At 30.1% G+C, this 12,099-nt stretch overlaps 1 protein-coding gene across 4 annotated transcripts in view; it reads left to right on the top strand.

Annotated features, from left to right (window-relative positions):
• LOC122717262 overlaps positions 1-12,099 on the top strand; it is a 61,278-nt gene that overhangs the window by 13,512 nt on the left and 35,667 nt on the right. Inside the window, exon 1 of one of the 4 annotated variants that reach the window (XM_043941154.1) lies at positions 6,479-6,501. The exons of the other annotated variants lie outside the window; for them this stretch is intronic. Coding sequence (XP_043797089.1) covers position 6,501 — 1 coding nt within the window. The 5' untranslated portion in view covers positions 6,479-6,500. Of the gene's footprint in view, positions 1-6,478; positions 6,502-12,099 lie in introns of those variants that run through there. 4 annotated transcript variants of the gene reach the window in all.

Here is a 12,099-nt window from a genome sequence, read left to right as displayed (position 1 = left end):
CGAAACGATCAATAAACAAATTTTTTAAAATATAAAAATTCAAAAAACATTAAAAACAAATTATAAACATTAAAAACAAATAAGACGAATAATAATTTTCGTAAGTGATTCGAAAAATGATGGCACGATTAAGAAAACGTAAATTGGAAAATATTCAGACACTTGCATTTCCAGTTTCAAACAATCCGAGCTTCTTGATCACGGGAAGGGACGCGGGTTCATAAATGTTCACTGACTCGAAGACGTTAATGGGCATAGCTCGTGACAGCAATTAAACGAAGAAATTTACCCGAGATATCGCGTGGTTCATCCAGATATTTTTCGCGATCGATTTCATCCACTGGCAGACCTATCGACTCGTGAAACACATCGGAGAATTATTGGGGCGTTGGAAAAGTTTGCGAAAGCTATCTAGCGGGACACCGCTAAAACAAATTAATGTCGAACGGTTGAAAAAAAAAATGCATCTCGAATATTTTCTTTTCTTTTCTTTTCTTTTTTTTTTTTTTTTTACTCTGATCATCATTATTCCGTGAATGATGGGGAAAAAAAGAAGAAAAATTTGAAAAAGAGGGAAAAATAAAAAATAAAATTCCCTATATATATATATATATAGGGAATTTTATTTTTTATTTTTCTATATATATATATAAAATTTCACGAAATATACGTGTATTCACGAATGAATATCATATCAGGCCAAACGTGTGCTACATTTATCGTATAATAAAATCTAGGATGACTTCTAAAAACGAAAACGTAGGCACAGAAGCCGCGAATACATGAACCGCAACAAGGTTTCAGCTTACATGGAAACTAGATTAAAATGACAGGACAAAATGTTGTCGTTTAAATAATGCCATTATGGTCAGCCATAGTACTGTGTAAATCAATCGGGTAATTATTGATTCGGGATGGAGTTGCCAATTTTATTATATTAAGGAATTACGTTTTCGATGTGGCTCCTCGTTACTCTTTAATAAATTTGAAGAATGCCTCGCTCTTATTATAACAACAACAACAACAACAACAACAACAACAAAGCGCGAGGCATTATTCGATTAATAATCACTCGACCTATATTTTCTATATACAAACTTACTTTCAATAAAAAAAAAAATATTAAATAATTCTAAGAGAAAAATCTAATCTGAATTTATGTATCGATTGATCAAGATTTAAGTTCCCAATATATGCAATCGAATAAAACGTGATTTTTGTATCCGTAAAATTTAATTATTGTATTAATTATTTAATATAAAAAAAATTATTTAATATTTTGTATTAAATTTAACTCGTCACAATCTCAAATACCAATTTGATTGAGCCAAAAAAAATATTAAATAATTCTAAGAGAAAAATCTAATCTGAATTTATATATCGATTGATCAAGATTTAACTTCCCAATATATGCAATCGAATAAAACGTGATTTTTGTAAAATTTAATTATTGTATTAATTATTTAATATTAAAAAAATTATTTAATATTTTGTATTAAATTTAACTCGTCACAATCTCAAATACAAATTTGATTGACCCAAAAAAAATATTAAATAATTCTAAGAGAAAAATCTAATCTGAATTTATATATCGATTGATCAAGATTTAACTTTCCAATATATGCAATCGAATAAAACGTGATTTTTGTATCCGTAAAATTTAATTATTGTATTAATTATTTAACAAATTATTTAATATTTTGTATCCGTATTAAACTCGTCACAATCTCAAATACAAATTTGATTGGCCCAACACTTGACCAAGAACTTTGAAACTAACTTTCTATCTAATTCTCTTATACACCGTTTTAGTTTATATATACGAAATCGAATCGGTTAAAACCGATACTAATCGTGAGTTATTAACTCACGATATTACATAGATTCTTCGATGATTCCCTTTTTAATCATCATTTATGAAAAGATCAGTTTAAATCGAAAGGCTTCTAACGAAAACAAAAAATCGACAAAGTGAAACTGGAACACAAGAAATCTTCAAGAAGAAGAAGAAGAAGAAGAAGAAAAATGTTTCGAGAGAGTCAATCGACTATTTACACTTCGACTATTATTATTATAAAGCTGAATGGTGCTGCAATTATTAACGAGAATAAACGGAGCAATTATGAAATTTCCAGCTGCTTCTCCTCTTCTCCTCGCGTTGGCTCTTCACCTCTCGCTTAACAAATTAGTATTCGCGCGTTCTGTATAATTACGATTGCAGATCGTTAATGTTGCGTTAACTCCGTATCGATTCGTCGATGAAATGAAGTGGATGCTCGCAGAAATCGGTTTCATCCGACAACATAATATGCTGGACAATACGAAAGCAAATACAGGCAGCTTGATACATACCGTTTGATTTGGTCAAGTACGTAGAGGGGAGGGGAAGGAAGATATTGTTGTAATCGAGATTGATTAATTTGGGGCATAATATGGATTATGATATGTAATGAGATATATCTATATATATATAATGAGATTGTAAATTAAATAAAGCGTGGAATAGAGATGGTGATTATTGGTTCGTGAAACAAGAATAATATCTGAAAAATAATTGTAAAATTGTTTAAGTATTGTTTGAAGTTGTTTGTCCATGACATCTTCTGAAAGAAAAGGACTCGTTGAGAATGTTAATAGACGTCAAAGAACAAGAATAATTGTGAATAATTGTATATTTCAGGATAAAGAAAAAGAGAGAGAGAAAAAGAATCTTCTTTTACTAAGGGACTGTTTAAATTTTCAAAATTTTGTATCTTCCTCAATCATTGAAGCGATCAATGTTTTGGTAATTAAAAATTAGTTTAATGATCTTGTATTATTCATGACAAGTACATTTTTTGAAAGAAAAGAATTCTTTGAGAATGTTAATAGACGTCAAAGGACAAGAATAATTGTAAATAATTGTATATTTCAGGATAAAGAAAAAGAGAGAGAGAAAAAGAATGTTCTTTTATTAAGGGACTGTTTAAATTTTCAAAATTTTGTATCTTCCTCAATCATTGAAGTGATCAATGTTTTGGTAATTAAAAATTAGTTTAATGATCTTGTATTATTCATGACAGATACATTTTTTGAAAAAAAAAAAACTCTTTGAGAATGTTAATAGACATCAAAGGACAGAAATAATTGTGAATAATTATATATTTCAGAAACACTGAGAAAAAGAGAAAGTATAGAATTTTCTCAGTGATCAAGTTTCGTTTCAAATTTAAATAAAATCTTAAAAATTAGTTTAATTTATAAAACTTATGTAAGATCTATAAAACTTCTGTTATTTATGACAAGTATATCTTCTGAAAGAAAAGAACTCCTTGAGAATATTAGTAGATGTCAAAGGACAGAAATAATTCTGAATAATTGTATATTCAAAAACACTGAGAAAAAGAGAAAATGTAGAATTTTCTTTTATTAAGATGATCAAATGTGAATTAATAACGTGATGAAGTGATCAAATTTTGGTGATTAAAATCCTAAAAATCCTAAAAATTAGTTTAATGATCTATAGAGATATCTCATTGAGAATAGATGTCAAAAAATAATTGTGAATAATTGTATATTTCAAAAACACTGAGAATAAAGAAAAGGAGAGAGAGTGTAAAATTTTCTCTTACCAAGAGTACTGTATAAATTTCCAAAGTTTTGGCATTCTCTCAATCATTGAAGTGATCAAGTTTCAAATAATTAAAATCCTAAAAATTAGTTTAATGATCTATAGAGATATTTCATTGAGAATGTTAATAGATGTCAAAGAATAATTGTAAATAATTGTGAATAATTGTATATTTCAGAAACAGAGAATAAGAGAGAATAAAGAAAAGAAGAGAGAGTATAGAATTTTCTCTTACCAAGAGTACTGTATAAATTTCCAAAATTTTGTACGGCATCCTCTCAATCATTGAAGTTCATCAAGTTTCAAGTAATTAAAATCCTAAAACTTAGTATAATGATCCACATAACTTATAAACGATATTAATTATACAATATTTCATAACTTGGCTATCCTTAGATCTAAAAGAAAACAAAATAAATTGGCTGTAACTCGAACCATTCAATGATACACTCGGATTTCACAAATCTGAAGGATTGCTACTGAAAATGATCGAGGATTCTCATTAAATCATCTCTCTCCTATACAACTTTCCAAATTAACAATATCCTCCCTATTAATAAATATAAAAATACGTTCACTGTCCAAATCCAAAAAAAAAAAAAAAATGATCTAAAAACTGCTCTAAATAAAATCCGACCTCCTTAATTCTCAACTCGTCAGATTGTCTGACGTTGTCGTGACGTGTTTCAAATTGGATCGCTCGATACCTCATCGTTCACAATTTTGTGTCATAAACTTAGCCAAGTCATCGTCATCATCGTGTCAATCTCGTAGAATCTAATCCGCTAGCACAGCTTCTGTTACGATTCTACTATTCATCTGCATTTACACAACAGTTGCTTCTTTCTTTCACTATTTCAAGTTCAATTATTTTTGGTTATTTCCAAGAAAAAAATGATGAAGAATTCCTCGAGTCGACGACTAACGATAAAAGAAGAACAGACTTCCTGAATTACGGTGGTCGTCACGATATGGCGGGCCGATATCAAGGATGAGACACGACAGCTTTCGGCTAAAATTACCAGGCAATTACCGCCCGCTCTTCAACCAGGCCTCTGGGATATCGAGATTCGGATAGCCGATCATCCTCGAACGTTGTGATCCGAGCAACTTGGACCCAAGTTTCGTTCTTCTCGGTTGGATCAGGTTACAAGTTTAATCCTTCGATCCAAAAAGAAAAAAAGAAAAATTGGTATGAAACTTCCCCGCCATTTTGATTTCAATAGGCTGCTAATTTCAAAAATTTGGTCTGCTGATTTTATCGAAAGTTTATTTCCTGAGTTTCTTTTCTCCAGTTTCGATCGATCTCAGTGGATGCAATGTTTGGACTGGATGGTTCATGAGTGACAGATTGATTCAAATAAGTTATATGTGAAATATATATATATAATAAAATCTTGTACCTGTGCAGTCTTATATATATATAGTCTGTATATATATATTTATTTAAAACAATCAAATATATTTATTTAAATGCAATAAGTTATATGTGAAATATATATATAATAAAATCCTGTATCTGTGCAGTCTTATATATATATTTATTTAAATCAATCAAATATATTTATTTAAATGCAATAAGTTATATGTGAAATATATATATAATAAAATCCTGTACCTGTGCAGTCTTATAGTCTGTATATATATATATATACATATATATATATTTATTTAAATCAATCTGTCACTCATGAACCATCCAGTTCAAACATTGCATCCACTGAAATCGATCGAAAAAAGAAAAGAAACTCAGGAAATAAATTTTCGATAAAATCAGCAGACCAAATTTTTGAAATTAGCAGTTTATTGAAATCAAAATGGCGGGGAAGCTTCATACCAATTTTTCTTTTTTTCTTTTTGGATCGAAGGATATATATATTTGATTGAATTGGATTAATTATTTCTGCCTCATTTTGAGAATATCTGATGTCTCTAACGATGATTAAATCAAAATGATTAAAAATTAGCCCTGCCATCTTTGAATTCTAATCCAATTTTAGATATATTTTTCAAGGATATTCTTCCAATCTATCGATGCAAATTGATTTTACATCTGACACAAAATTCCTCGAGTCATAAGGGAACTACGACGGAAATATGATTGCAGGTTAACCAGTTTCGTATTCCTGTCACGTAAAATCCTGTGCATACTAGTCTGTCTATCTTGTAATCGATCCGATGGAATTTGTCGTCCAAACTGTATTCGAATATACACGTAGTAACAGACTTATTTGCAAGTTTATTCTCAAGTTTACGTGATCCTTTCCACCAATCGTTCTACCGATTCTAGGTTAACCCTTTGCACTCCACGCCTGTTTCGCTCGGTCGAACCAGCAACTCCAGACTCAGACCCACGCGTTCGATGGTCTCATAAGATTACCATAAGATAATTACTCACAAGATAAGATTACACCTCATACAGACACACGTAAAGAGGAATTTATTTATGAAGCGGTATTCTAAAAAAATCAAACATAAATAAATTTATTTATATTATATATTATTTATTTATATAATATATATTTAATATATATTTATTATATATAAATTTATTAATATTATCGCCGTTCAAGTTGCCGCAATAATCCAGTGAGAGTCACGCCATTAATTCGAATGGTGACCAAGAGTCATCATTGGAGAGCAAAGGGTTAATCCATTCGTATACAGGGTGTTAATAAAAATGTGGAACAGTTTGGAGGGTAGATTCTAGACATGGAAAGGATGAAAAAAGTTCATACACGCGTATGTTTGATAAGGCTTAATTAACGAGTTATAAGCATTTTAAGTTTGTGTTATATTAGACAGAGCGAGAGGGCGAAAGAGAGAGAACGTCGAGCTGGATGCAGTATCGTATTTCAATGTCGTTTGCGGAACAGAGCCCCTCGATAAAAGTAAATATACCGATATTTTTCAATGTACAATTGATTATTTCAGATGAATTTCGATATAAGATAGTATACAATGTACATAAATTTATATCATTTAAGAAAAAATTTTAATTGTGCAAATTGAAATTTGTGTAATTAATTATTTAACAGAGACTTACCTCAGGCAAATTATAGAAAATTTCAGGATATTTTTTGGAGTTACATGATGATTACGCAATATTTCAAAATCATAAATGAATTGTTGTATTTCATGCTTTTGTTTATTCAAAATTCATAGAAGCAAATCAAAATACATTTACAAGATTTCGAATTGGAAAGGTTGAATGTGTTTTTATATGCACAATTGCTTTCTTAATTATTTTCACAAGAAATACTTGAATCAATTTGAATTTCAGATTATTAAATTATGCAATCAAATCACTGACAAATATTTATCTTTATTTCATTTGCACTAAATATTTTTTATTAACATATATATATATACATATCCTTCTTGTAACATGTTAAACAGATCGAGAAAACTTCGTAACATCCCCCTCGATTCCTCGATTAAATTAACCAATTTCATTTGGCAATGAAATCTCAACAATACTTTCGATATTCGGGGATAAAATTTTTGAATTGTTCGTCAGGAACAGTTGAAAGAAGGAAGGAAGGAAGGAAGAAGAGTCATCATCTTTGTTCACCTTGTATTTTTATCACTTGACTTGTCTTTCAACGAACTTTCAAATGCTTCGTATTTGTTCCGAATCCCCGCCATTTTATTTAACTTACACTTGGTCCTGCACTTTCGTGCATTGCCCAGCCAAGTTTTATCCAGGATTAAGCGTTTCCCAAGCGTTTCTAAATCCCACGATAATCGTCTAATCAGGTCCACTCTCTCTCTCTCTCTCTCTTTCCTGGTTTAACGGTTTAAAATCGTCAACCAGAGAAGGCGGAGGGGAGGAGAGGCAGAGAGAATATTACGATATTATTCGTTTCTCCGCAACCATCTCGTATTTCTCATCTGACAAATTGAATCCTTTGTAGCTCTTTATACGCCCCATACTTCCTGTATACATAATTGTTTGACATTTTCTAAAGCTATATTTCTCTCTCTCTCTCTCTCTCTCTCTCTCTCTCTCTCTCTCTCTCTCTCTCTCTCTGCCGGCCTTTTAAGCTTTCGAGCGAATTTTAATACCGCCCTCTAATGCCATCCTCGTCGTCTCCAATTCTTCACTGATCCCTCCTCCTTTTGGAGGAGGCATTGGTTTATTTAGGATAGGGGGCCGTGCAAAGAGGATGTCTTGATCCAAATGGGAATCGGGCTATCCACATTCGTGGACACCACACACGAGTGGTGGGTATTGCACGATTGGGGATGAAACTGATCGCCGCTCTATAACTATGGAAATATTTCATGAATGACAAATGACGTGAGGGATGAATATCGTGATGATCGATGTGTAATAATAAGTTGAAAAATCGAATACGAAGGATAATCTAATTAGCTTAGATAAGGATCTAATGTTTTTTATAATATAATATTTTGATAAATATTCATCAGTATAATTTAAAAAATTTTTTTCCTCGGCGATTTATACGTATTTCTGTATTTCTCGCAGATTGGAAAACTATAAATTTCCGCGAAATTTTATCCGTAATAAAATATTTAACAGTCTCTCGGCCAGTGGTTTCGGTCCACTCGGGCGGCGGTGGTGCCATAAACGATTCATGGCCGGCCGGCCGGTCGACGATTAGGCAAATTTTGGCCCAGGATCAACTAGTATTCCGGAGTTATTCCACTTCCTGGCCTGGTGTTGGATTGGACATTTGCATTTCCCGTTATGCGATATCAAATTCGAAAATATATTTCGCAGATTTAAATTTTTCTTTCTTTTTTTTTTTTTTTTTTTTTAAAGAAACATCAAGCGTTGTAACTTATTACATTAATGATTCTACGTTGGAAAAATTGAATCACACTTTATTTATGTATGAAACAGTGCAAGTAACTTCTTTCCCCTTTCTTTTTCCCAAACTATTATAATGATTCTACGTTGGAAAAATTGAATCACACTTTATTTATGTATCAGACAATACAAGTAATTTTTTTTTCCTTTCTTTTTCCCAAATTTATCTTTTTTCTAAATTATTACAGTGATTCTACATTGGAAAAATTGAATCACACTTTTTTTATGTATCAGATAATGCAAATAACTTCTTTTTCCTTTTTTTTCCCAAATTTATCTTTTTTCTAAATTATTACAATGATTCTATGTTGGAAAAATTGAATCACACTTTATTTATGTATGAGACAATGCAAGTAACTTTTTTTTCCTTTCTTTTTCCCAAATTTATTTTTTTTTCCCAAACTATTATAATGATTCTATGTTGGAAAAATTAAATCACTTTATTTATGTATCAGATAATGCAAATAACTTCTTTTTCCTTTTTTTTTCCCAAATTTATCTTTTTTCTAAATTATTACAATGATTCTATGTTGGAAAAATTGAATCACACTTTATTTATGTATCAGACAATGCAAGTGACTTCTTTTTCCTTTCTTTTTCCCAAATTTATCTTTTTCCCAAACTATTACAGTGATTCTACGTTGGAAAAATTGAATCACACTTTATTTATGTATCAGACAGTGCAAGTAATTTTTTCCTTTTTCTTTTTCCCAAATTCAAGATTTTATTATCATATGAGATTATTCGATTCGTTTCAATCGCTTGCCCAGTGACTCTCATTCGTTTCTTCCTATTCTTCTCACGTCGTTTGATTCTCGTCGCCTTCTAAATTAAAATTTGGAAGGTTTAAATCTTTTGTACGATTTTTTACACGTTTTGTAAGATACAACGTTCTCTTCCAATGGAAAATCATTTCAGTAGCTTCGATTTCCTAAGCTGGAATGCAAAAAGTAAGCATTGCTTGAAATCGTGGCACTGGAAAGCGCTCGGAGCGCTCCTCGCGACTCTTCTTGAAAACAAAAGAACGCTCTTTCAGATGGCGCCACGAAAGTAATTCGAATTCGATCGGATGTTACGATAGAAAGAAAGGGGAAGGAATTTATTTGCACACCTAATAATAATTGCTCGAGCAACAAGGAGCATTCAAGTATGTGAGATCTTAAAAATATTACGAATTATTCTCGTGCACGTGTGTTTAAATTAAATGGCACTCAATTATTATCCATAATTAATAACAAAATGTTGAAAAAGAATGTAGCCATGTTTATCTCTATCCATGTGCATCAGTCTGCTCCGAAATCAAAGGAGATACGATTATTTTCAGGGAATCCTCGTGTGGAACACGTGGCTCTTAGCCTTTTGTGAAATATGATGGACGATTAAAGCAAAGCGAAACGATATAATCCCTTTTGAGCTTCTCTGACTTTTCATCGCGTCGATATAAATTATATGGTGCGAGGAGAAACATCGACCATCTTACTATTCTCGATTAAACTTCGAGGGGACGAGAAAAAAAATTTTGAAAGAATCTTAAGAGTTTGGAGTTTCTCGTTTTCCCTTCTAAAGTAATTACAGAGAAAAAGAAAAAATTATATTGTAGAAAAGATTATATTGTAACGAAGGAAGAAGATAATGTTGGGCAGTGAAGACAATAAGATATATTTAATAAATATATATAATATATAATATAATATAATAATTAAATATATAATATATAATTATAATAAATATATAATAAAATATATTTAACTGAATGAATATTACAGAGAAGAAGAAGAAATTCATAATTATATTATAATGAAGGAAAAGATTGTATTGTAACGAAGGAAGAAGATAATGTTGGGCAGTGAAGACAATAAATAAAATATATTTAACTGAACGAATATATTTTAATTATACGTAATTATCTATTATTATCTATATATTATATAATTTTAGAAAACATATATCGAAGAAAAATAAATAGGTATCAATTGGCAACATCCAATGATAAAATCACAAATAAAATTTCGATGAATTTTAAATTCTATAACAGATAATAAAAAAGAACTCCAACGACGAGAAGAACGGTTCAAGAATATCGAAAGAAAGAATTCGATTAATACGAGGGGCAGCAATATGAAACGATCGAGATAAAGGAATTCCAATAATGGAAAAGATATTTCAAAGAAATGTACAAAGAAATGAGAGGTCGAACACCTTTGCCTCTTAATTTTCGATTCGTTAAACTTGGAGAGGATAAGATAAATTAAAAAGAATCTTAAGAGCTTGGAATTCTTATTTTCTCAGATTCATGGAAAGTATTGTGATGACAGAGAAGAAGAAGAAGAAATTCACGGATAATGGAAAGAAACGACGAAAAAGAATTTCAGAGACGAGAAGAACGATCCAAGAATATTTTTCTAAGAATTATTTATATATTATTATTATTGGAAATTAATATTATTATATTAATTATATATTATTATTATTATTATTAAAAAATAATGAAAAGGATTCCAATGACGAGAAGAATGATCCAAGAATATTTTTCTAAGAATTATTTATATGTTATTATTATTTATATTAATATATATTATTTAAAAATAATATAATTCGATTAATACAAGAAGCAGCAATACGAAACGATCGAGATGAAGGAATTTCAATAATGGGAAAGATATGTACAAAGAAATGTACAAAGAAATGAGAAGTCGAACACTTTTGCCTTTTAATTTTCGATCATTCGTTAAACTTCGAGAGGACAAGATAAATTAGAAAGAATGTCTCAGATTTATCGAAGAAAGTATTGTGATGACAGAGAAGAAGAAGAAATTCACGGATAATGGAAAGAAACGATGAAAAAGAATTCCAGCGACGAGAAGAACGGTCCAAAACTATCGAAAGAAGGAATTCCAATGGAAAAGATAGCTCAAAGATATAAAAAGAAATGAAATAATAAGCTTCGACTCCTTCTTAATTTTCGACTTTGCTTCTTAATTTTCGATCATTTTAAGATTCGTTAAACTTCGAGAGGACAAGATAAATTAGAAAGAATCTTAAGAGTTTCTCAGATTTATCGAAGAAAATATTTAAAGTAATTATAGAGAAGAAGAAGAAATTCATAATTATATTATAATAGAAATGAAATAATAAACTTCAACACCTTTGCCTCTTAATTTTCGATCATTCTAGGATTTAAACTTCGAGAGGACAAGATAAATTAGAAAGAATCTTAAGAGTTTCTCAGATTTATCGAAGAAAGTATTTAAAGTAATTACAGAGAAGAAGAAGAAATTCATAATTATATTATAATAGAAAGGTAATAGAAAGAAACGATGAAAAAGAATTCCAGTGACGAGAAGAATGCTCCAAGAATTGAAAGATTCCATTTATATTTTTTTTAAGAATTATTATATATATATTATTTATTTTAAAAATTCTATTAATATGAGGAGTAATGAAACGATAAATATCGACACTTTTGCTTTTTAATTTTCGATTTTAGGATTCGTTACACTTGGAGAGGACAAGATAAATTAAGAATCTTAAGAGTTTCTCAGATTTATCGAAGAAAGTATTTAAAATAATTACAGAGAAGAAGAAGAAATTCATAATTATATTATAATAGAAATGAAATAATAAACTTCGACACCTTTGCCTCTTAATTTTC

The sequence above is a fragment of the Apis laboriosa genome, unplaced genomic scaffold, assembly GCF_014066325.1.
Source record: "Apis laboriosa isolate Shangri-la unplaced genomic scaffold, ASM1406632v1 scaffold4_cov146, whole genome shotgun sequence".
NCBI lineage: Eukaryota > Metazoa > Arthropoda > Insecta > Hymenoptera > Apidae > Apis > Apis laboriosa.
Note: the sequence above shows the minus strand (reverse complement) of the source record. Positions and strands in the feature narration are given on the sequence as shown.